The sequence below is a fragment of the Taurulus bubalis genome (assembly GCF_910589615.1).
Source record: "Taurulus bubalis genome assembly, chromosome: 7".
NCBI classification, from domain to species: domain Eukaryota; kingdom Metazoa; phylum Chordata; class Actinopteri; order Perciformes; family Cottidae; genus Taurulus; species Taurulus bubalis.
Window position 1 is genome coordinate 22,688,591 of NC_136595.1, and position 27,238 is coordinate 22,715,828.

Below are 27,238 nucleotides of genomic sequence, written 5' to 3' on the forward strand. Positions count from 1 at the left end.
TGGCGACACACAAGTTCGCACGTAACGCACACACGTAAGATGCCACACAATATAAGAGCTTCTTCGTTTTTATTTTTAATAGAAAAAAAAAAAAAAGGTATTCAAAAATAATAGAACAGGAAGTGTCCGGTAAAGATGACCAAAAAAAAAAAAAAAGTGATCTGTGTCTACAGGGCAACGACGCATCCTTCCCTCGAGTTCAGCCCCATTTTCTGTGTGTGTGTGTGTGTGTGTGTGTGTGTGAGAGAACACTGAATCAAAGCGGAAACAGAGCTTTATGATGCACACGACAGTCTGCTGGTGCAATGAAAAGGGATACAATGTGTGTTTGTTTGTTTGTATGGTTTATATGTACATGCTGAGGTGTGTTGGAATGAGAGTGTGCTACGATATGTACAATAAAAGACTCCATGTATGCGTGTGTGTGGATCTGCAGTATAATGGTATTTGAAGGAGGATGGATTGGGTTGAGACACAGATGATCTGAATGAACACAGCTTCAGTCTGCCTGCTGTAGTGAGGAGGATGATAACGGAATTGGTGATGATGATGATGCACTACAAAGGAAGCCAAGAGTAAAACAAACGGAAGAAAATAACATCAGAAAAGGGGGGGAAATAACTGAACATGTAGCTGCGAAACACAATTTAAAAAAAAATAAAGGTCCTTGACTTCAGAAGGCAGGAGGAGTTTAGAGTTTCTAAATCACCGGCTCGCTCCCTTACTCTCTCTTATTAAAATATCACACATTTTTCATTCTCTTTCCTCACCCGCCCTCACCCATTCTCCCAGTCCCTCATGGCCCAGTTGGCCCAGTTGGCCCGGCTGTAGGTAGGCAGGCCAAAAAGTTCTGTGTGGATCCTGGTGGTGTTACGCAACTCCTCTGCCTTCACCACCTTTTCTTCCCGGGGGCCTCCTTTCTTCTTTACTCTTGTGTCTCAGTCCCCCACACACCCACCAGGGACATGGGTCCGTACTGGGAGCTCCATATTTGGGAGTTCCCTTGTCCAAATGCATGGGTTAAATATTCAGAATCGAACCACGGAGGTACAGCCGGATAGATATGGAGGGACAGATGGAGGGATGAGGAGCCGCTGTTATCCTGCTTGATGAAATTACTCAGTTGGAGCCGACCGTCTCCTGCTCGTCACGTCCTCCACCGCCTCTCCCTCCTTTCATCTGTCTGTCCCTTCATCGCTCCGCCACCTCCATCTGTCCACTCAGGCGCCTGAAGGGGTGAGGAAGGCTGTAGTCTCTGAAGAAAGTGCTCTTCATCCCATTTTCTCTCTCTTTCTCTCTCCTCTCTCTCACATGGATCCACCACTCTTTCGATTAAAATACTAACTTTGCCATACGTGCAGAAACACACACACGCTCATACCAACACATACAGTGTCCCGTCACTGGTAAAACACTGATTCAACTCTCTCAGGCACACACTTCCACATTTACACACACACACACACACACACACACACACACACACACACACACACACACACACACACACACACACGCGTTGTGAGGCTCTCTGTGAGGGTGAATCTCGGGGGCCTCTGTGCTATGTCCCATCTTCCTCTTCCTCCGCCTCCGAACAGTAGTCTTGTCCCTGCAAAGAAAGAGATTGGAGAGAAAATTAAGTAATTTGCTCTGATTAACTATGCTTCGTAATAACCTCCTTTTAAATGACTCCTTTCTGAACTGTCTGCGTCCTCACACCCTGACACACCTGCTACTCCAGTCACATTTAACACATTTATTTAGTCTTGTTGCAGGTGCAGGTGTAGAAAATGCTGGATGAGGTGGTTAAGTGCTGACAGGTGGGCAGTTATGCTGCTTTGTTTCTTCCATCATAACGAAGAGCTAACTCAACTTCCTTCCTTTCCTCTCCAGAGCGGCCTGACAGCTCGTATACAGTAACTGCGCTTGCTGTCTCGATTTAAATTAGGCTTTATATCACAGGCAGCCGCAGTACCCTGCAAATCACCAGTGGAGAGAAACAACGTGCAATTTAAAAAGTACAGTGGCCCAAGTTCTACTTTTCCCCAAATTTATTATTTTAAATTTCAATGCTTCAATACATTTATCTGACGGGTATAGTTATTTAATTCGTCAAATAATCTGCAACTGTTTGGATGATTCATTTGATGCTCGAAAAATACCAAACAACTGCAACTCACTTGCAAGGAGTTGAATATCTTTTTGTTGGCCAAAATAAACTATTTCATATATAAACGTCATCTTGGGCTTTTTTTTTTTTTACACTATTTTCTTATATTTCGTAGAAATTGATGATTGATGATTAAAATAAATCGCTAGTAGCAGCACACATCAAGTGAAGTGTAACATTATCATTTCTGGACAATATTTTGGGAAGTCCAATATTCCCTTGCCATTTTGTTTCCGTTTTTGGTCTCCTCCAACGCTTGAAAAATAAAGACTCTTTAGCTGCTAAATGCTCCACAATGTTCCCCAGCTAGTCGCTAACTTTGACTGTCTGCATTTTGGTGCTGAGCAGATAGTGCACTGTTGGTTAATCACAGCTTTTTTTGCTGAAGTGAACAGAAAAGTTGCGTGCCAGAAAACCAAAACAATTAGCTGAAAGATTCTAAAACGCTTGTCGAGCAATAATTATTGGAGTGTTCATTAATATGGGAAACCTCCTTCACATTATACAATCATTTAATCCACAGTTAAAACTAAAACATGGAATAGAGCAGCTTTTAGTATATGTATTCCTGATAATAACTAGATAAGAAACATTTTAAATACAGTACTTTGAGTGTTTCTACATTGGGATGCATCACACCAAAGCTGAATCCAGCTTCACTATAATCTCATTTTCAGTCAGAAACGACCGGTGAGATGAAGTGGCAGACGAAGAGTAGTAAGAGCTCATCACCATCCTCCCCCTCACACAAGCGGGGCAGAGTGCTGAGCTCGTAAGCAGAGCGACAATAGGGAATAATGGATGTTGTTGTAGTACAGCCTGTCTCTTTTAATGGTAAGACCCAGCTGCTTCTTTAAATGCTCAGAGACCCAGTCTGTGCACCGCTCCCTACTACACCAACCCAAACGCACATGCACACACACATGCACACACACTCTCACCTTCTCAATCTTCTCATCCAGCAACCTGAAAAATTCCTGCTGGCTCTCTGACGTGTGAATGCTGAGAGAGAGAGAGAGACAGAGAGAGAGAGAGAGAGAGAGAGAGAGAGAGAGAGAGAAGAAAAATGGAAAGGCGAGAAGGAGGGGGGAGAGGAAGTTGGAGACGGGAGGCAACAAATACATCATGAGAATTTTCCATTACACCCCCCACACAGCACACACACAGCAGTGTGAGAAAGGCTGTGGAGGAATTTAAATAATTATTTTATAAAGTATTAACCCAGTCGCTAATCCAAAGGCAAAATACTGTGCAGCCACCAACAACTAATATGTTTACATATACAAACAGTCTGAGGTTGTCTGAGAGGCAGTGTTATAAAAACCAGACACCGAATATCACTTACTGCACATAATAATATACACATACGGATTCTAAGTTGTATCTTAATGGACGTGGGTCATAACAGTTTATTAAAGGGTCAGTTCAGCCAAATTACAACACACTAGGATTACAACACATGTATCAGTTTTCATTGGAACTAAACTCCTTTTGAAAGCTGTTCACAGTGAGCTGGCAAAGCAATCTCATGGCAACATCTATTAGTACTGTAGCTGTTCTGGTGCTTTCCATCATAGTGCATGATCTTCCTCGAAGTGTGACAAGAAAAGAATGTTGCTGGGTATGGCTGCCGCGAGAGGTAAAAGAGAAAATATGAGTTGGTTTTATTATTTGGGTGAACTGACCCTTTAAAAAATGCTGGTGGTCAAGAGCCATATTTTTTACCAGCCATTTATTTCAGCAAACAGACTGCTACTGGCCACTTACTTTGACTTGATGTTTGCTGAAGAGACCTCTTTCTGCTGTTTGCCCCTGTACTGCACATTACTCTTCTCCTGAAAGGCAAACACACACACACAAACACACACACACACACAAACACACACACACACGCACACACACATGCACACACACGCACACCCCATTAGTTTTCATTATCAGCTGACAAAACAGGCAAAAAACAAACAGTTCAGATCAAACAGCCACACCATGCATCAAATCAGACCTGCATTATTAAATTATGTCCACACCCAGCTGGCAGCCACAGGCCATCAGGCACAGATATAATGCATGTAGGTGTAATAAAACCGATGAAGGTCGGTCACCTCCCATGTCCTTCTTAGCTTTGTGGACAGTTTTTCTGCTCCTGTCATCAACCACATAAACGCACTGTGACCTGCTTCTTGTGGTAGAAAACAAATACTGGTGGAACCACACGCTGTGGCCGTGCTGGAGGTTACCCTGACAACTTTCAACCTTCAGAGGCGGAGAGGTGCTTCTCCTTGCGGTTGCAGCCCGTTACAGAGAAAAGGACGCTTTCTGAGCTACCGTAATATAAACTAGCGGCAGTGTGACACTGCTTTTGTTTTTTGCATTTATACAGTGAACAGAAATATAAATGCAACTTTTTGTTTTTTGCTCCCATTTTATACAAATTGACCAGAGACCTTTTCTATGCACAGAAAAGGCTAATTTCACTTAAAACCCCCGTTAGAGAACACTTCACCTTTAATAAGAGAATCCATCCACCTGACAGTGTGGCGTATAAAGAAGCGGATTAAACAGCATGATTATTACACTGTGTACTACTTGAATTATATATTTTTTTTACATACATGGGCTACAGAAAAACATATTCCTGGCACACAATCCGAAGAATTAGTCATTATCTGGCATGACCACCATTAGCTTCATACAGTGCGTCACATCTCTTTTAATTGTGGCTTTCAACGGCTGATGTTGCTGGATGTGAACAAGGAACGCCGATTTGGGTGACGAGTCATGAGAACGCCAGCTTCCAGAACGTGTGCACAGATCCTTGCAACATGGGGTGATGCACTGTGATGCTGCAACACGGGGTGATGGCTGCGGATGAATGGCACTACAGTGAAGGCCTCGCTATCTCGTCACGGCATTGATATTTAGCAACGCCATACACGCTTGCCTGCCACAGATGTCCTTGTGGCGGGTCTCGGGCCATCTCGCAGGTGCGGAGGACCTCGGCTGACGTGACGGCCCGCGGTCGCTAGGGCGGTTTGGACGCACCGCCAAATTCTCAGAAACGACATTGGAGACGGCTTCTGGTAGGGAAATGAACATTCAATTCACGGACAACAGCTGTGGCCTTTTGTTGTGAGCGGCCCCAGGCACACCTGTGTAATAATCATCTCGATAAGTCACACCTGTCAGGTGAAGTGTTCACTGACATGGATTTTAACAAATTAGTGCAAGAAACTTGAGAAATAAGCCTTTTGTGTGTAGATCTTTGATTTCAACTCATGAAGGATAGGAGCAAAAACCAAAGTGATGCTTTTATATTTTTATAATATTATTATTATCTTTTTACATATAACTGCAGTTGTAAGCCCATTTTTTGTATAAAAAAAAAAAAAACACACAAGACGTGAGGTGTGTTTCTCTTGCATCTCGTGATACAACACACTCTACTGTGAAGGAAGCACATTTTATGAACTGCATGCATTGTTTTAAATGGCTCGTTTCAAACTGGGAGGTATGGGATGTTGTTTAGTTGAGTTATGGGAGACCTAAACCCCATTTTCACACAGCCAGGTAACCTCCAGTGAAGCCACAACATGTGGTTAGACCAGTACGTGTTTTCTACCACTTGTCATTACTGGAGGGTAAGGAATTCACACGCGCATGAGAGTTGACCAACCATCATCCGAGTTCAATCTGTTGAGTTTGTTTATTCCAAGATAAAACTGCAGCTTTTAGAGTTATCTTTTTTTGTGATCGGCTTGAGACACACCTGTGTATTATTGATGCTGTTTAAATCAGCAGCCTCATGTCAGGTGGATGGATTGTCTTGAGAAACAAAAAGCTTTCCATGTGCAAAGAAAGACCTGATTTACTGAAGGAGCAAACAGGATCTCACACTATACAAATCCTTTAGTGTGTTGATGAGGGTGTAAACATGTGCACGCTTTACAAATTGGAGGTTAAATGTGCATTGGGGATCAGATAGTCGGATTTAGCAAGTTATAAGTACCACCCATAAAAAACAGACTTGTTCACTGAAGATTGTACGTTTCTTTCCACCGTTTAAGACCGCCGGTTTTGCAGGAAAAGGAGTCAAACCAACCAAGCGATCAGCCCCTGCATTCCACACATGCCAGCATGTTGTCTCTACCTGCGTGAGAGGCACCTCTCTGTGTATTTTTCTCTCTGTGCAAGAGACAATATGTGTGTATGTGCAGGCCGATGGGAGCTGCCTTCGGACACAAACACCAGCCTGTTCGCCCGAGTTGATAAACTGTCAGGTAAAGGTCTGTGTGAGGATGACGGGCTGTCAGTGTGTGTGTGTGTGTGTGTGTGTGTGTGTCTGTCTCACCAGGTTCTCCTGGTTGCGTGCGTTCACACGGTTTTCCTCCCCTCTCATGTACTTCACCTCCTCCACTCCCTTCATCTTGTATTCATCTGAGGAGAAGGTGGTTTGGAAAGAGAGAGGGGGGGGCATGATTAGAGGAGGGAAAGAGAGAGAGGGAGGAGGGAAACAAACAACATGTATTTATAGGACATCTTCCAGAGAAGAAACACTGACCAGGTTTGGCTCATTCATCCTGGTGGATACGATTTGAAAGGCTAAAATGATTGAACCGTGCCATATCGGCCTCACCGCATTATTTCAACATTACCGACGACTACACCATTGATTTTAGTTGTAATTTGTTCATGGTAATCTGATAAATGCAATCTGATACAGTGTTTGCAAAAGTGGACATGACAGCGGAGGTTCAAGTAGGAGGAAACTAGTCATCTCTTTTCCATTTAAGCTGCAGCATCTCCTCTGAGGGAAGCGGAAAAAAGAATAGAGCGAGAGGGAATACACGTCCATGTGAAGTAAGAGAGGGGACGGAGGACAAAACAGATAAGGAGGAGAGAGCTGGAGGGGATTAAAGATCAGTCAGACAGCTTCTAGGCTACATGGACAGCTTAGACAGTTAAGACAAGCTCCCTGGCGACAACGCTAGCGCTTCCTCAAAACTACACACGACCGGCAATACGCAGCCAAAAAAAAAAAAAAAAAACACACAGGAGGTAGAAATCAGGGCAATACACCTGCATGTGCTGAATCACCTTACTGAGGGTTCAATACTCTGTTTGAATCCCACAGAATCAACAACCACACGTTCATCAAATCAATCTCCCCAGGAGTCCAGAACCTCTAGTTATACGGCACTAAATCAGGACAAACATATGAGCAAGCCAACATTATAGAACATTTATACATTGACATTTCTAAAAATGATTATGAGATTTAAAAAGCATATGTTGAAATACATGTGTATAGAAGTATTTGTACATTCATTATTACCACATTCCCAGTTTTATTTGGAGCGCCTGCTGAACTCAACAGCAGTGAACCACCAGTTTGCTTCTAACCATTTCAATATGGATAATCAATTAATCGCCCCAAAGCAAAACATACAAAACGTTCCCTTGTTCCAGCTTTTCAGTCGGGATCATTTGCTGCTTCTCTTTGATTTTTGCATTTGTAAACTGAATACGTTTTGAACTGTTGGTCATAGAAGTCGAGCAAATTCCACAATTTACCATAAATAGACTATATAAATAAGGAGAACATTATTTACCAATATCAACTAAAACCGTTTTCAATATCACAGCCTCATTCACTATTGCTTAGTATATATTATAATTGACATTCTTTAGTTGACTCAATTAGAATTAATAATTGTATGAATATCCTCATCAGTTAATATAATGCATACGATACTAAATATAATGCATACTATACTAAATAGGGACAAAGGCCTTTTTGTTTGAAAATATTTACACAATGAGGGTTTGTATAAATAATCATCAGTAATGTGGATTTCATCACTAACACTTCGCTGTTATGGGACTTTTACGACTCCCATAAGAGAAGACAACACTTAAGCCATATTAAAACATTCAAAATCTAAGATGACATCTAGTCTCATATCACGATATTGATATCGATATCATAGTAATATTTGTGCCCGGCCTGACAATAGATTTGACAGTGATGTAACACGATATGACATTAAAAACTCGACATACAGCACTTTACTGAAGACCAGAGCCCACCTGACCTTGAGCAGAGCCACTGAAGCACACATTTCTGCTGACTACTGCTTGTTGGACTGATAAAGCAGCCGAGAGTCTGACACACACACACACACACACATATATACACACACACACACACAACACTCCCACCCATCGCCCTTATCAGTTGCACAGTTTGTATTTTTGCCCTCCCTCGCCTATCTTTCTGTTGATCCGCGTGTCTGTGCCACTTTGTACCCGGCTGAGGGGTCCAACCCGCTCACAGCCGCCCACCACAGCACCTGGATCACCCGTGTGCACAATCACCTGCGTTCCTACATCAGACACGTGCGTCACCGTGGAGCCAAACGCGTCCTGCGCTCGTCAGATAAACGCTGCTGACGAGAAATAATTTTCGAAGGAAGCGAAAGAGAAAGAAGGAGGGAAGCTGGCAGATTGGAGAGAAAGAGAAGGAGGGATGAAGGGGGGTGGAGGGACAAACGGCGACTACTCTTCTGCTGTTCTGTTTGCAACAGGAATGTAAACATGTCGGCTCCTGTCTGAACATGCTGACACACACACGCACAAAACGGTTTTATAACACTACACAGGATCACCCAACTAAGATCTGCTCTGTAAACATGCAGCACATACGGCGCTGCAGAAGGAAACAAAATTAAGGGCCATTTCCTCTGCTCTCGTGCACATTACAGGAGCGAGCCACATGCATTTCAAACTATATAATCTGCACCTTAAGGTGAATACAGATGAAGGGGTAAAATTAGCTTCCGCTCCGGGGCCACGCAAATAAATCTAAATGGACGTTTTCGAGCAGCGAATTGAGAGAAAATGTGATTTTATAATTTGGGTGAGCTGCAGCCTGTTACTGGAGAGTCACTGAGCTTAATGTGACGGGTATACACAGATCAAAGTGACCCAGCTTACGCCAATCAAGACTCATCACATCACAGACTGTGCTTCCGTTCAGATAAGAGCAAAAACTGGTCATGCTGTGTGAGTATAGAGTGTGTGTGTGTGTGTGTGTGTGTGTGTGTGTGTGTGTGTGCGGCAGTCATCGTCACAAGAAACGACAAGGGTGTTTCGTCACGCCGATGCCGGCCGGGCTCGCTTTGGGACAGAGGGGGAAGGGGAAAGGGGGGGGGATGGGGAAAGGGGGGGGATGGGGGGGGGACCGTCGGAGTGGGGAAGATGAAAGGCAAGAACTATTTTCAGAGGCCGTGATTTTGTGATGTGGACATCTTTCTCATCTCTGATTAGAGACCGGGCGCTCTGCGCTGACCTTAAGGTACAAACACTCACTTTGCGTGTGCACGGGGGAGCGTGCACGTGCACACGGGTGTTTCTATTTCAGACGGGGGCTGTGTCTTTGAATCAGCACGTTTGTCATTTTCGTGCAAGTGCTGCGTTTTGCATGGGTGTGACTCATTTAAATAGTCTTGTTGGAGTGTGTGTGTGTGTGTGTGTGTGTGTGTCCCTGTGGCGATGTCACTCTGTCCTTCCCGCTGTGCATCCTCCCTCTTCGCCACTCTGGCTCCAGGCCATGACATTTACACCTGAACACAAAGTCTCGTCTCGAACACACACACACACACACACACACACACACACACACACACACACACACACACACACACACACACACACACACACACACACACACACACACACACACACACACACACACACACACACACACACACACCATACAATGGGGGAATCAATTTAGAAAGAAATATGAAAATACTGTGCATTATGTTCTCGAGGAGATATTAATGCCACAGCTTTTGCTGGCGGGAATAAAAAGCACATGCAGAATATTTCCAGAAGTCTGTTCTGATTTGTAAACAAATAGGAAAACACCGAAATTGAATTTGCTACACAATTAAATAAATAATCAGATTATACATTCTGGTTCCATCTGTCACAATATTTACACATCTTTCACCAGCAGATTCCTTTTCCTCAGCCCCATAATATAAAAGATTATTATGTTTCCTGTATGAACAAACAGCTCCACGAACAAGCAACATCTCTTTCTCATTAGCCTAATGCTGCTGAAATCAGTGAGCTGCTGGATTCGGTAGTAGACTATGGTGAGATGGATTGGTTTTACTGATTGCATCAGGCGGATATTGTCACATGGTGATGCTCTAAAATGCTGAAAGCAATTTGAGGGATCCGAAAATAATTGCAATAAGGGGAATCAGTCAAATCTAATGCCAGAAGAAAGACTGGGATTGTGCAAACATTTGGGGATTGCTAAAATGTCATAAAAACAGATCAAGACCCATCATGTAGATATTCTGATTGCATGGGTGAACCTTAACAAGCCACAGACCAGATCACAAATTAAAACAAATACACTGCAAAAGGATCAGATTATGTGAATAAGGCCAGTACACAGAAGTAGATCTACTTCATATTCCAGGTTCACCACAACTTGTACCAGCTCCAGTCAAAGTGAATGAATTAAAAATATACACACACACACACGTGTATATGCACTGCAAATTATAGATGTGTTGACTCACATTTATATTAAGACTGCATGTGTAATGTACTGGACAGTAGCTGTGTGTACATGTGTGTATGTGGTGGTACAAACTGTAATATCTAGAAATACTTCCAGTCCTCTCCTTTGACTAAAAACGGGTGCATGTTTGTTCTCAATCCCACTTCCAGTATCTGGTGCATACATCTGACCTTTATTCCACAACAGGAGTTAATTCACCGAGCATGGATGTTCTTTTCCAGGACCGCCCTGCTTCACAATCACACCTGGAAGTTTCCCAATGCGACCACAGCAAAACCACTAAGCAGCTCCACTGGGAGAGCCAAGCAGTGCTTTCGGAGTACTGCCGTAAAGAGGAAATGTTTCTGCACATAGGAACTGGGTTTTGTGCTGAGCAAGAGGAGGGAATTCTCTGAAATGTGTTCGACACAACAACAAAACATTCAAGGATGTAGCTGCTCTCCTTGACGGCGCTATGTGGGGATATCACTTAGCGGTTTGATGAAGAAAGCTCAGTGTGATTGAAGTGACAGCATTTCTTTGATGCACTAATAAAACAAAAATCAGAGACATCCCGTTTTATTCCCCTGGGAGTTTAAAAAAAAACAAAAACACACACACAGCATTGGTTCTTTTCGCAGCTGTTTTGGACTCAGTCAGACGTTAGCGTTTCAGAGGGACGGCAGCATCGGGAGGACGGAGCCTCGAGCCGCTCAGCTGCTCCACCGCCTCAAAACAACACAAGCCCTTTAAAAAAGGAAGCGGGGCAATCTGCACGCCACCACGCCGCGTATACAGGCCAGGGTGCCACTTTCGCAATCACACACACACACACATGCAGTCCCACATGCGCAATCTCCACTCTAATCTCGCCTCCTCGACTGTGATTATCGCAGACATCAATAGCACGATGTTGTGAAGGGTGTTGCTGTTTTCCCTCGGCGTCCTCCAGTGTTTGTGTAATGGAGCTCAGCCTTTTCCGGTTATTGTGCGAGAGATGGGGAGGGGGGGCGTTATTGGAGGGGGGGGGCTAGTGGCTGGAGCCTGACAGACTGGCAGTCAGAATATCTGGGACACACACACACACACACACACACGGACAGACTGACTGGCAGACAATCTGTTGGAGGCGGATCAGTGCGAGTAAGATGAGGGCTCACCGTCTCACTTAATACGCCGATATGCAACACAAAAACATACATGAACACAAACAGATGGACACCTGCTGACACGCGGCCTACAGGGGGTGGATTTATGTGTGTGTGTGTGTGTGTGTGTGTGTGTATATAGGCGGCAACTGACTGACCAAAACCAACCAATCTTTTCTGCCTCGATCATGAGAAGTACACCGGACGCAGCGAAGCAGCTCTGCCGGGGTTGGAGAGGGCAGCGAGTTTAGTAGGAAAGAGTGACTACACAGTTCGTGACGATGACTGAAATACTGCAGAGGAAGAGGAGGTCAAATTTAGAAGTGAAGAAGAATCAGAGATAAGACTGGATGAAGATGAGATGAAGAAAAAAGGGGGCGTGAAGAAAGGGTGTTATTGGGGCTGGGATAATCCACACTATCCAGGTCACTTCTGTTTTCCACCTCCACACACACACACACACACACACACACACACACACACACACACGCTCAAACAGTAGTCTGGCCCAGCCACTGACACGCTGGAGTCCCCTTTAACCAAGTGACAGTGACACTGGGGGATAGGATGGGAGGAAAGAGGAGGAGAGGTGAAAGGACAAAAGGCTCTGACCCAATGTTGTGCCAGAGGAAGAGAGGAAAAGAGCCGGGGAGAGAAGAAGCACCGGGGGATGAAGGCAGGAAGAGAGGGAGGAGGAAGAGGCTGTGCAGAGACCCAAAAATAGAGAGAGACAGAGAGAAAGAGGAAGGGAAGAACGAGGCCTTGAGCATGGAAGGGAAGAGGCGATCTGACCGAGACGGAGAAGGTTTCAGAGAACGAAAAAAGAGAAGAGCAGCGGCGTCAACACACGTCATTCTCCCTTCCTCTCTCAAGGAAAAAAAAAAAAAAAAAAAGCCCTCCACTCCTTCCATCTCTCCCTCCCATCTCCCGCCTCGTTCTGTTGCTCCTTAAAAGACGAGGAGGGAAACAAGACTCGAGAGCGGAGAGAGATCACAGGAGGGGGAAGGCGGACGAGGGGAACGTGCCGAGGAGAGAGAGAGAGAGTCAAAGAGAGGTCGCCGGGAGAGGGTGAGAGAGAGAAGGGTCAGAGGGAGGGAGGGATGACGGAGAGAGGGCACCTCCTGCGGATCGTCATCTGCCACGTCCATCCGCCCGCGTGCATCCATACCAGAGTGTTGCTCCTAATTCTTAATCGCTGTTAATCCCCCCTCACCAACCCATCATCTCTCTCCGTCTCTGGCCTTCACTTTCATTTCTGTCCCTCGTTGCACAACAGCCTGCGAGCTATTATTAGAGCGGCCCCTGACAATCATATTCGTTACAGATTAATCCGTTGATTTTTTTTCTCATTAATCAAGTCTATAAAGTCCATTGAATAACCCTGAGGTTCCCCACCTGTTTTTGAAGCAGTGCCTGATTGGGATTCCTTGTCAGAGGTCACCTAACCCTGAAATGATTGGACGGTTTTATTACAGTCCTGCGACAACCACAGATAGCGGATTTTTTTTCTCCAATTTTAGTTTTATTGTCAGTGCATTTGTTTTATTGATTGCTCTCGGGATGTACAAATTAATTCCAACAAACGAAACAAAGTGTCTTTTAGAAGAAGATGACCAACCCTGGCCTTTCAGATAAACATGAAGGGCAGCCATGCTCGCGCTCATCTGGCGTTCCTTTGACCCCTCTTAGTTGGAAACCACTGGACTCATCGATTCATGGCTTCATCCTTAATGGAAGCTCAGTGGTTACTCCACTCTCACTTTCCATTCCTCTCCAAAGACTAAAAGATTAAGATTGTCCAGAAAACTGCAGCGCGAGCACACGGCTAACGCCGCCCACCAACTTCCCCTCCCTGACGTGAACGGTCAACATGGATAGCGCCAATAAAACCGCCACGTTGACAGTTATTGTCTGAAATGGAGAACTCAACGCTCTATAACAAAAGATAATATATTGTGAGGGCAAACGGGGCCACGTTGAGTAATTAACTGGAGTGAAATGGTGAAGCTTTTATTGACAACTCCCTCTCCCTGTGTGTGTGTGTTAGTGTGTGTGTGTGTACTAACCAGTGAAGAGGTCTCCGTTGCTGTAGGCCTTGCCGCGTCCCTCCTCATCGTTGGGCACGGCCGACACCTGCTTGGCCGAGGTGCAGCCCATGGCCTTCACACTCTGAAGCCTCTCCTCATCTCACTCTCACCTGGACAAGGACGGAGACAAACATCATGAGATGAGCTGCTGCTTTCTTTTCACAACGTTCTTTCACAGACATCAAAAAGCTGTTTGTTCAGCGACAGCGGCTGTCACTCAACTCGCCTCTTCTTCTTTATTTCAAAAAACAACCAGCGCCAGCCACTGTGGAACACTTCATGCGGTGTTTTTCTTCCAGCTTTTTTTTGGATTTGCGTCCCCCTTCAAAAAGAGGACACCTTGGAGCAGGGTGCTATAAAACGGCACACTTATTTATTTAGAAAAAAAAAAAGGTTCCCGGAGACGTCGAGTCAGGAAACACGTTTTTCCCTTCCGCTTCACAGAAGTGTTTATTTCACACCTGGTGTTCAGAGGCACAAATGTGGGTTGAGTTATAATATTAAATCTGGAGAAGAGTGAATTGAGCATTTACACGAGAGGGATGCAGATTATTTCTGGTCGGGCTAAACATAGCCACAGCCGTTACATGTGGAGCGGGTGAATCAACAAGACAATCTGGTTTGAAGCTGCAAATGAATTAACATTTTGATTATATTCATATTAGATTAAGATATTGCATTATATAACGCCATTGATGATTCTTTTTGGATTAATAAATGGATTGCTGTTGGATTTCTAAATCATAAGGAATCATTCCCATCACAAGAAAACAAAAACAAAAAAAACAAGCAGAACTGTTTCACTACTCCTGAAAAGGGAAGAGGGATTCAACTGTTCAATATAATAGAAACAAAACCCTGAAATGATTTCGTATTTTTTTTACGTGAGGAAATACTTCATATTAGGTAATCAATAATAATGGCGAATGTGGAGGCAAGCAGTCGACTATTTAGACATCCGGCAGACACGGAGCAATATTCACTCTCCTCACAGCTCTGTTTTGATCTCCATCAACTCCTCAGGGAAATATCTGACTCATTAGCTGCTAAATGCTTCATTATATTCACCAGCTAGTCTCTAACTCTGTCTGTCTGCTGTGTGGTGCCGGGAAGGCAGTGTACAGTGGGTTTATAGCAGCTTGCTCGACTTAAAATAGCTGCCTGCTTTGGCTAGAGACGAGTTAAGAATGAAGCAAAAAAAAAAAAAAAGTGGTGCATGCCAGAAAAACTAAAACAATGAGCTAAAAGATGCCAAACTGCTCCATAGCTGAGAGGCAATTGCAGCACCGCAAGCAACACCTTTTATCCTTTCATATTACAAGTAGTCATTTTATCACTGCAGCTTTCACACAACAAGTAAAATGAAACTGTTGTCTGTCAGTCAACTAATAATCTCAACATTATTGAAGTGTCCGTCAACCAAACAGCTCCCTGTTATCGTCTCGAGGGTGAGAATAAAATCAACTCAACTCGGGCTCGGCAGTTGTCGGGTTGCCGTAAACCATTTTGAGCAGTTGGTCAACCAAAACGTGCACCCCAAAATAAATCAATTAATTATTGGTGATATTTAAATATTGCCGTTAAAGGATTCTCTTTTCGAGACGATGGCGAAGCAAATTAAATAGATTGACCTTGAGGTGCAAAAGGTCGACTAAACCATCAACATCACAAACAAATGTGCAAATTGATTCAACTGGAGGGAAAAAAAAAACGTGACTCATCATTTTTACCCAAAAATAAAAGAGGAAAGAGAAGACCGCCGACACGTCACGGTCAGTCAATCACACACACATTACGTTACAGAGCGTCTCCGTGCCACTCACACACACACACACACCATATGCTGTCATTGACAGAGCCCGTCTGACGGCTGCCACACACACACACACACACACACACACACACACACACACACAAGCCAATGATTACCCATCACTAAAACGAAATCTGCAGCTTCGGTACATTAGTGAGAGGAGGAAGAGGAGGAGAGCTGAGGGGGCTGAAGAGGCTTTTTTCTTTTGGAGCGGCAGAAAAGACAAAGTGAGAGGGAGGAGGGTTGAGATGAAGGGGCACAGGGGTGACGGAAAAGATGGAGAAAAAAAACAGGCGGGATAGAAAGAGGCCGCCCGGAGAGAAAGACGGGCACAGAGCTTCAAAAGAGCGCCGCCTGCACCGCCTCCCTCCTTCAGCGATCCTCAGAGCGTTTGAAGTCGACAGGAGGCCGCCGGTGTTTCCTCCGGCCTCCATCCCTCTGGACACGACACACAGGTGTGTTACAGGATCATTCCAGTTCAGCAAAACATGGCCGGCTTTCTCTTTCACTACGTTCCCAGATGAGTCACTTTTTTTTTTATAGGAAACTCAAAACTACTATTTCAACGTGTGAAAATAATTAAATATTCAATCTGTGATGATCTGTCCAAAACTAAAATCCCCAGTGTGAGAGTGAAGCAGACGCTGACTCATACTCATGATGTATTTCATGCTCTGCTGGCTTATAAATAAAACAAACAAAACGTTTTGAGGCCGATACGGCTGATAATACTTGGAATCATTAAAAGTCTGATACCCGATATATCACAGCACATTTATTATATATATTCCTTAAATAGATTTTCTGAAAGAATTGTTACCATGAACTCAATACTGAGCATGACATTTTATAAGAAACATTTATTTGTCCTTGATTTCTGGGAGAGAAACTATAATTGAGACAATGCCTTATATATATTTGACATTTCAGCAAAGCAAGCTCTTATTACTTATTACTAGCTCCAGCTATTTCAGTAAACTAGGCAATGGCGTTCTCATGTTTATCACAGATGGGAAGAAACCGACACCACATCAAAGCGTATAGTTTAGGATTCAGTGATGTGGGCTGCGTTAAATTTGAATTTGTTCAAATTGGATTTTCATTTTAAAAGTGGCAGCGCTATGGAGTACAATGTCATAATCAAAACTATAAATACAAGTCTCCTGTGTAAATAAACCATCCGTGTGTGTGTGTGTGTGTGTGTGTGTGTGTTCAGTAGAGGATGAGGGAATTTGTATGTGAATCTCTTTCTCAACTCTCCAGGTAAAATGACATTCATCTCTGGAGCTCGAGCAGAGCTTACACATGCATTTCTCAAAAGGGCCCGTGGGTGAGAGGAGGCTTTACCGTGGGAGAGCGAATCAAGACTCTGTCTCTCTCTCTGTCTCTCTCTCTCTGTCTCTCTCACACACACACATACGTACGCTCTGGTTGTGTGTGCTGTCACCTGAGGCCTGTGCGTCCCGGTCTAGAGAGCAGCTTATCAGGCTGTTCAGGGCAGCCTGGGAAACCTCTTACTACGACTACGGCACAACTCAACTATGGCTCACACACACAGAGAGACAAAGAGACAGAGACACTGGCGACAAAAGTTTCAATAATAATCTTATCCGTTGTAATCGGTCTCCTGATGAGGATTCTGCACGGAGGAGGACGAGGTGTATACCCGGAAACTCTGCCGCGGGATTGGTTCTATTAGTGTATTAGTGATTAGCAAAGCACAGAGACTCCCTTCTGAAACCACTGAAGGAAGTGCACTGAGACATTTGAGCAGCCTTGATAGATTTTTTTTTTTACTTTCAAAAGGGTCTCAAGTGAGTGGGCAGCATCTGTTTGAAGGGCTTTGATTTGTGTGTATTGAAACATCAAATTGCGAGTAGGAGCAGGCTAAAAATAGACCCAGCAGTCCCGGAGCCATTGTTGTGTGCAGGGATAATGCTAGGCTGCGGGAATCTGGAAGCCAAGCTGCTATTACTTGGGTTATACGCATAAGCTACAAGCTAGTAGGGCGACTATTACAAAGCCAAATACAGCTAGAAATAAATAACGGTGGCCTGTAATAAGGCCGATGATGGAGGGCTGACTCAGCGACACGCAAATCACTCATGTGTTCAAATTCAAGGGAGACACTCAGGAACAACTTCTTTTATTACTGATGGTCTTTGTACAATATTATCCTCAACTGTCCTTGGAGGATTTTTATAGGGCGCTTGGCTTGATGAAAGACGCTGTACATTTCAAAATAAAGCACTTTCAATACCATCCAATCATTAAAAGAAACTTTTTTGAATGATTTTGTTCTGATTTTGTTGTGTCAAAAGCACATTTATTGTCCTAAAGCAGCCCGAAAGCAATTATTCCCCATCCTCGAGGGTGACACAGTGATTACCAGGGTAGGAATAAAATTTAAAAAAGTATCTTTCGCTCCACAAACTTGTGTTTACTTTTCAGACTTTTGCCGGATTTGGCTTGTTGTATTATCAAATAGAGTCTGCTTCATCAATCCTCTGAAAATTCTTCAAATGAGAACAGCCAGAGAGAGGAAAATTACTTTTTGATTGAACTCTCCACACAATATGCTCCAAATAGACACTTTGTATCAAGCGATCGCACGCATGCAAAAAAAAAAGGGGCCGGGAAACAACTGCAATAAAAAGGAAAACTATCGAGGTCGAGGCATACGAGACTCTTTTGCATCTCTTACAATGACATAAATGCATACACTTTCAGTCCGCCCCGAGCTCTCCCCGAGGAGCCGCTCGCTGCCACATGCGAGACCACAAGCGGGGCGTTGCACAGTGTTGATTTAACCCACAGGACGGCTGAGCTGCTCTCAGGCTCGCCTACTCCTGCAGACGCTGAAGTGTGTCAATGGGACAGGCTTAGTCTGGTGAGTCAGCTAAGACCCTCACACCAACCAACTATCGCTCGCTCCTGCTGCCTCTCTCACACACACACAAGCTGAGCCAACATGATCTGATAAACATCACATCGTCTGAAGGGGATAAGAGTGCTTAATACCAACTGGCACACAACCACCTCAGGATCCACGCAACTCGCAGCTCGCCAAAGCAACGCAGTAGCCTAATTTAGAGATAGAAATAATGCCACGATGTCCGCTTGCAGGCGGCATTCAGAGCTAAACTTACAGATTTGGCCCGAGCGTATTCGCCCGGTAAGCGATCCTAAAAAGCGCCTCAACGATAACGTTAAGTCTCGGCCAACGCAAAAAGGGCTCCTACTACTGTGAAACGCAAGAGAAGGCCAAAAAGGGATAGCACGTGGCAAGTGACCAAGTCCTTAAAATGAGTATGATTTGGCAAACACACAGGCTTGCCCATGCCTGCATACCGTCGAGGTGGGCGTTGACCTATTCCCAGCCGTGTGAATGGGCCTTCTCTACAAGTCAGTTTGTCAAAGGGGGAACTCAAAAAGGACTGTTGGGGGAAGAGCGACCGTGCACACGCTTGCATAAACACAAGCCGTGCACACAGGCTGAGCAGTGTGCAGTTTCTCAAACACAGGGTTGTGCCAGAGGCGGAGCGGAGAGCGCCGCCGCCACAGAGCCTGAAAAACTGGCTGGGCGAAAGCAAAAGAGAAAGAACTCAAACGTAACAGGTTATCATTATTAATGGATCTGATTGCCTTGTGGCTTTATCAGTTCCCACATGTCTACTGTAAACAGGAGTGGCTGGCTGTGATTCAACTTCCTGGTAAGGCGAGGAGATTTGAAAGCATGGGGCGGGGGGGGGGGGTCAAAGCCACAGGGCGAGCGTCCCACCTGTAGCCGGGCATGGGACTGGCGCTCCGCTTCGTCGGCTCCGTGCTCGCCGGTCCGAGCGTTGCGATGTTCTGGTCGTGGAGCGGCGTTTCCTCCAGCCGAAATGTCGGAAAGCAAGCCACACACACACACATCTTGACGCCGCTCGTCCTCCTCCCTTTGAGTTTAATGTTTCATCTCGTAAAAAAAATGTCTAATGCTTTTATGATGCTCGTGGGCGTGAGTCGAGCGGTGACTCGCCGCTTGAAAAGGCCGCTGAAGAAATACGATGAAACATAAACCGCCAAGTCGATAATACAGAGGTAGATACCACTTTACGTTTCATATCACTTTAATAAATCAATATTGCCATATAAAGTTACTGTCTGGATGATAAAAAAATGTTTGTGTTGCTTCTGCTTATTATCTCAATTTCGTGGTTTGGAATGACGGCAACATAGGATGAATAATATAGATAGAAACCTCTATTACAGTCTGTTATTTTATGTCATGATATCAATATATATCATGATATATTACTTGTTTTAACTAGTAACTACAAGTAACTTTAAACCGGTCTCATTTAAATACTGATGCCTCAACGTGACTTATAGAAACAAACAAGACCATCAGTGGGAATATTGGCCATTAATGCCGGTCATCGGGTCAGATTCCTGGAGAAATCAGACAAAATCATTTACGACATGCAGGTTTACCAGAAACTCCTTCAGCTCAGACTCCAGCGACCAGACCCAGCTGCTGTGGCCCGCTGGAGGGAAGGGAGGCACGGGAGAACCTGAACCAAGACTGCAGGTAGCAGACCGTCAGATCCTGCTCTAGTCAAATGAGCCACTGGTGCTCGGAAACACTACCGCTTTTGTCCACAAGGACTGCCGAAATCAACTCGAAATGAAAGTTCTTTGTAGTAGCTTTAAAGAAAAACTATGAATAAAATAACCAGACGGGAATGACGGCAAATTAAAATCTGAAACTTCGATTTTTTTGGCTTGACTCTGTAGGAAAAGAACGTTACTTTGTGTAACATTAGCGATGGCTCTGTTCCATCCCAGTAAGCCACGACAGTGAAGGGAGCCAACGAGGACCGACGGACCAGGACCCTGAAACTGAAGCAGCCAAATGGAATCCAGCCATTATTAATTTTATTGTTTACACTTGTACTTTCCCCTCCTGCGCCATGTCTAGATGTCAGTAGCCGAATATATACGACCACTGATAATTGTAGATCACCTCAATGTGCATGTCGCCCAGCCTGAGACACTTCCCCCGAAGGAATAACCTACAAAGTTTGCTCCAAACGAAAAAGAAAAAAAAAAAAAAAAAAACTACATGACGTGCATGACGAGCATCCGTGTGCTGCAGTGTGTCGAGTGAGTCTTTACCTCTCTGTGACAGAGCAGAGTCTCAGTACAACTCCTGGGCCAACGCGCCATAATATTTACTCAAGCCAGGCAGCAAATGCTGCACCTCTCCTCTTGTCCTAGTTTAAGCACTCCATCAGTCTGACAAGCCTGGGAAGCCATGCCAACACACACACACAGACACACACACTGGCTGGTGGACAGTAAAGGCTTCTCCTGAGTGGTGTGCTGCTGCTTTAAGTGTACATCTCTCTCTCTGTGTCTGTCTGCTGTTGTTGTTGTTGTTGTGCAGCAACAAGCAGCGTTTCTTTCCTCTTCCTTACTGTTGTAATGAGCGTGATAAGTGGTCAAAGAGGGAGGGTTGGGCGTAGACACAGATTGGGGAGGGGTGGGGGGAGAAGAAGGTAGATACAGGAGCTCCTCTGTTCTGTTGGGTGAAACTGTAGCCGGGCCGCGTGACTGACAATGAGAGGCACGTTGCGCATAGCTCAGGCATGTGCTGGTAGAGAAATAAGAGCAGGTTTAAGACGAGTTGTTACATACATTCACATTGGCAAGAGGCCTATGTTTTTACTCCAGGCCCATAAAAACCAGTTGAGCTGAAATCGAGAAGTCTGCATGGCTCTTACTATTTCTTTGAGCTTATGGAGAGGGAGACGGAGAGGCAGAGCGAGAGACCAAACAAAGGGGAGGGAAAGCAGAAAGGTGGTCCAGGTAGAACCAAACCGATTGTTTCACCTCGTACAAGGCCAGGCTCCAGGATAGAATGTCTCCCCCGAGGCCCGTTTGCTGGGCTGGCGCTTGTGCTATTCTTGCTTCGCAAGAGCGAGACGGATTCCCCAGAAAGAGCAGAAATCAAGTAGTCGCGCCTTTTGTATTCCCTCCCGACGCGACTCCGTTCTGCTGCACCCAGTTTGGGACGGAGGTAAAAGCAGGTCAGGGCCTGAGGTGGCTGGTGGGTGAAGAGCAGCATCAAAAGGGGTGGAGAATGCAACTGACGAAATGCTTTAGCGAGATTGTGGCTTCCCGCTGCGTCGCCGCGAAACACAACAAAGTCAGAAAGAGAAGAAAGCCGGAGCATCAGGTGGGTCATTAAAGCCGCTTTCAGGGTCCACGTTTGGCTTTTCGAACGTGCACTTAGCAAAGTTTTTGGCCTAACCTTTGATTTGAGATCTCGTTCTATTTTTAAGATCTATAAAACAGGTGTATTTTAGGACTTCACAGTTAGTCTGTTCTGTAAGAAAGCATATATTTCTGGCCTGGCTGCAGTTCCCCCAAAATAAAAAGAACTGCTTCTCACCATTATAACACAGAACCTATAAAAAGGTTTTGTGTTTCTTTTCTTTCTTTTTTTTTTTTTAAACCATCATTGCTGGGTTTTTTTTTATTCTGATGCAAGTTGAGCATGAGTAAGTGCTCGTTCATCACATTTACCAACAGACCGCTTGCTGCACACGGCTGATAGAGCCGAGGCCTCCACAAGGTCAAACATGCTTATGTTCTCATCCAAAGCCATCTGAATGGCTAACAACCCAACCCACCGCCGGCAAAACAACAAAAAAAAAGAATACCATTAATATTAATTAGAAATCACAGCCGAGGGAAAATAAATATCAATCTAATGTAATTGGCGAGCGTGCTGCGGGATACTTCTCGGATGTCAGTCTGTGTGCGAATGGAAGGCATTGAGACGTTTCCTCCACCAGGCAGACGAGGCCGGCGTGGCACCGCGGCAACGCTGTTCTTTTCACGTGCAAACCAGGGATTCTCCTCGTCCGTCAGCCGGCGCTGTGACACATGCACACAGTGCCGGAAACCTTTTATTAAAAAAAAAAAAAAAAAAGGACTATTCAACAGAGAGCAATGGCACCGGACATGAGGTTGTTGTGATTCACAACCTGCTGACAGCAGCTGTACCGGGTGATGGGAGCGAAGTCATTACCAGAATATTGATATGCATCTCCTATGCAAACGAAATAATGATCACAAAACAGGGTTGAGGTGAGGTAGCACACAACGGTTATGCATTAAATGAGACCGAACAAACTCTGCTGGTTTGTAGTTCCAGCACGCCCAAAATGTCTCAATTAGTCGGCAGACAGACAATTAATCAGCAACTATCAAATCAGGACTTATTTTTATAACGGTTCATCAAGTCACGCAGTAATTTTTTAAGCGATAAACATCAAACATTGGCTAGGTCCCCACTCAAATGTGTTTTTTTTAAATAGTAAATTGAGGAAATTTGCAGATTAATTGATTAATGAGCAAAAACTATTCTGCAAATGTTTTGTTAATTGTTTATGATATTTTTTCACGCAAAGATGCCAAACGTTCACTTTTTCCAGCTGCTCAAATGTGGGGTTACTCTTTATATCACTGGAAACTGAATATATTTTTATGACGGTTTAGGTCGGACAAAGCAAGATATTTCTTGTGTCAACTTTAGGTTTGGGCCCTTTTCACCATTTTCTGCAGTTTGATACAAAAAAAAAAGAAAGCTGTCACACCAATATTAAGGCGTCAAGCAAAATCAAAACTCTACATATTTAGCTCCTGCAGTGGCATGTTGTGTTTTCTACTAAAGTAAAAGACTGATCCCACATAGAAAAGCAACTGGAACGAACAAATGTTGCACATTAAATGTCACAAAGTAATGTTTGTGCACAAATCGGAAGAATAAAAATATATGCGAAGCAGGAATGATTTGAACGGTACACCCACCTGTACTCAATATTAAAACCCAAGACGGCAGGTTATGTGTTGTCATTTTAGTTTCCCCTATCGCTCGTCTTTATAGCAAATGTTTGGGCTTTTACTGACGGCTGAACGCTCCATTTCAGACCAACAGTGGAGTTGTCATTAACAAGGAGGAGGCCTGCAGAGATGCCATCAGAAACCATTTTATCTCCGGAGGAGATGGGAAACAGATGCATTCTGTCTGATGGGAAAACAGTGCAGGGATTCACACAGCACTTCAGCGTGAGCATCAGAGTGAGAATAAGAGATAAGAAACGAAAGAAAGAAGAACAACTACAAAGATAAAGTCACTACTGTCTCTACGTCTCACCCCAACTGGACTCTGAGCACAAACTGCACTGTAAACACAGTCGGGGGACACCGACTGTGATTGCTGCTGCATCATGGGACGCATGCGAAGCTGCACAGCCAAACCCTGCAGATTCAAACAAGGCGAGCAATCGGAAAGCAGCCCATTGGCAGAAATAGCCCACATCCACCGATCTGCACGTCGACTGCAATGCAGACCCGCAGACAACCGCTCGGACCAGAAATAACCAAGCACATGAATTTTTTTTTTTTAGGGTTTTCACACAGCAACATTTCGCTGCTTGAGCATTGATTACAGGCGACCGGATCGACCAGCGGGGCCGCTCAGTCAAACTGGCAGACGCACAGAAGCCGGAGGGATCGTGTTGTGCTGGCCTTGTGCTTTCTGCTCTGCAATATAGACGAGCTCATCACACCTGACGGGCCGCCGGTCGGAGAGCGAGGTGCACGACGAAAGCAAACACAGACTGGATGGAAGAGACGGTCATGGGAACTCCCTCCCACGGCCTTGAACACACACACACAGACACACGACACTCAGAGAAGACATCCTGGTAACCATGGAAACCCTCCACCTCCTCCCACGGTGGTGACATCGCGGGTGTTGAATCATGACCCATAAAGGGGCCAAAGCAATCACCTGACCTGCTGTTAATCAGCTCAAGGTGAGGAGGCCACAGGTGGACAGGCAGGACAGGGCAGATGATGGTGAGGATGATTGAGTGGACGAGGAAGAGGGGGACGACTAAGAATAGATCCTTGTGCCTCGGAGAAAGAGACAGAGAGGAAGGGAGAGGAGTGAAGAGGAGTGCGTTTCAGTCTCTTTGGCTAGCCACCGGAAACCATAAGCCATATGTGAGCAACGGCTCATGAGCACACACACACACACTCTGTGATGAGCAAGTGAGGGGGGCAGATGGATGAAGACAGAGAGATAAATCAAGTAGTCAGGAGGAGGAGGGGGTTGCAACATCCACTCACAGGATTGCCGGTACGTGATTGTAACCCATATAACCCTGATGTAAGCCTCTGGTGACGGGATGCTACGCTCTGTGCCGCTGGCCACACCAACCTACTTTCACACCAGGGTGCTGCACACAGGTCTGGTGTTGATCACACAGGGGTAATCTACAGTAGCTAATGGCCATATGGCACATTTAAACACAGCGGTTATGGTGATGCAGTGTGTATGAGGGTGTCTGAGGAAGCGGGGAGCTGCATGGGGATACATTTGAAGCCGACTCGGGCTGAGTTTTAGTTAATGAGCTGCAAATGAGTCTGCATGCATATCCAGTCTAATTCTGGCTGCTGTGACTTTCATGTTATTATTGTTATTATCCAGCAGCTCCTGTGTCTTCCCTCTGAGGCAGACACGTGAGCAACAACCTTTAGTACTTTCAGAAACCCTACTGGTCATGTGTGGTGGTTAGCAGGAGGCAATGGGATTGTGCTACCATGCAATGGGAGCTGTGGGGCAGGCTGGCCGGGCAGCAGCAGCAGCCCCCCGGCCCGGCCACGGAGCTCTGTCCCCGGGGCTGTGAGCTGCAAACCCGGCTCAACAGCTGTGTCCAGCTGCGCTGCACCGAGACACTGGGCGCTTTGTTCCCCACACGGGGAGGCAGAGCGGTGTGGCAAACGGTCTCCCGTGTGTGGACACATACAGTTTCATTTCCACAAAAAAAAAGAAGACGAAGAAGAAGAAAAAAAAAAGGTTACCGGCCTGTAGCCTCGGTCAGCCCAGGTCCCCGAGCACCCCGGCCCCCCCTCGGCCTTACAGCGGCGGCAGCGAGGAGGGAGCAGCGGGGGACAGCGGACCAGGATGTGTGGAAAATTTCAAATGCGCCCGAGCCAACGCTGTCCGAGCGCCTTCACACACACACACACACTCACACACACACACAAACCACCCGAAGAAACGTACACACACACCTCCCTTGAATGCCTCCCTTGTTGCTTTTTAATCGCCCGTGAAATGATGATATATATAAAAGCTGCAGTCGCGTTTGCAGACGAGCCCCGCCAGCAACAAAACCTCGACAGACGCGAAGCCCCGTGTGCAGGAGGAAGGAAAGCGCCGGGGGAATCACGGTGCACTCAGGAAACAACAACAAAAGAGAGGAGTAAAAAAAAAAGGGAGAAAAAGGAGCCCCGAGCGGGCGCGTGGGGGGGTTTTCACGGCAGGGTACGGTGACACCTCCGTAGGGGGGGAGAGACCACTAACAAGTCATTTCGCGGGAGTACTTACTCAGATGAACCGGTTCCTCTCGGTCCACTGGAGGGTAGCCGGGTCCGTCTTCCGGCTGCGAGTCGGGCGAGATCTGCGCTGTGGAGAGCGGAGAGCTCAGAGCCTCGAGGACTGAACGTAAACTGTGGCTTGCGTCATTTCACCAGGATGCCACTATTGCGCGCAGCAATGCAGCCATCTTGCCGAGGAGTGCCCCACCAACTCACCAATCACTGCCGGACCCGAGCTGCTGTCTGCTTCTGGTCCCCGGCAGGAGAGCGACGTGTGTTTACCTTGTAGGACACAATGCGGTGGGAGATCGAGAGGACACACATTTACAGAAATGTTAGGTTTTTTTTTCTTCTTCATGAATATACTTACTTTATTCTAGTTGGTGTGAAATGCATTTACTCAAGTACAACACTTTGAGGTATTTGTGCGTTACTTTAATTCAGTGGAAAGTAGCTCCACCTCGACCAGCTGTGACTTTCAAATGTAGATTGCATGTTTGTGAAAAAAGTAATCCACTAATATCCTCTTAAGTGTCATTAAAAGTGCATTTTGCAGGTGCAACTTTTGCACCTTTTTAATTCTGTAGAATCTGAATGCAGGAAAGTATTGCACTCTTTTTTGTTTTACCTTATTAAAAAGATATGAGCACTTCTTCCACCACTGCTGTAATCACTGAGTCAGTAACGCCTGGGTGCATACTGAATATTTTCCAATTATAATTAATGTTGACTCAAAAGATTTTATGTGGGAGTCCTGTAGAAACAGGTCTCTTGGAAATAACTGATTTCGTTCCACTATTCCGCTTATGAAAAACGTACATGTTTTCCGTTCCCTCTGGAAATCTACAGTGCTAAATATCATATTAGGGCAGCGTTTACATCATTTCAAAGTTGTGTCATTTCAAAATATGTTTACATTATTGTGAAGTAAAATAGGCAAATCCTCCTAAAATCAGGACTCTGTTAAAACAGCATGAACTCAAATAATCAAGG

At 45.2% G+C, this 27,238-nt stretch overlaps 1 protein-coding gene across 1 annotated transcript; it reads right to left on the reverse strand.

Annotated features, from left to right (window-relative positions):
• Window positions 1–67: 67 nt before the first annotated feature.
• LOC306739264 (uncharacterized protein C1orf21 homolog) lies at window positions 68–26,297 on the reverse strand. Its single transcript, XM_079221239.1, has 6 exons — window positions 26,256–26,297; window positions 13,969–14,099; window positions 6,522–6,607; window positions 3,938–4,005; window positions 3,112–3,172; window positions 68–1,609 (listed from the first exon to the last, which is right to left on the reverse strand). The coding sequence occupies exons 2-6, from the start codon at window positions 14,057–14,059 to the stop codon at window positions 1,562–1,564; spliced, it is 354 nt and encodes a 117-aa protein (XP_079077365.1). The 5' UTR covers window positions 14,060–14,099; window positions 26,256–26,297; the 3' UTR covers window positions 68–1,561.
• Window positions 26,298–27,238: the final 941 nt, after the last annotated feature.

Bases quoted from the DNA above. Each gene is read 5' to 3' on its own strand.
- LOC306739264 (XM_079221239.1), bottom strand. From the start codon at position 14,059: ATGGGCTGCACCTCGGCCAAGCAGGTGTCGGCCGTGCCCAACGATGAG. The intron at 3,173-3,937 runs GTAAGTGGCCAG...TCTCTCTCTCAG, and splicing joins TCAGCAAACATCAAGTCAAA to CATTCACACGTCAGAGAGCC. The intron at 1,610-3,111 runs GTGAGAGTGTGT...CTTTCTTTGCAG, and splicing joins TGGATGAGAAGATTGAGAAG to GGACAAGACTACTGTTCGGA.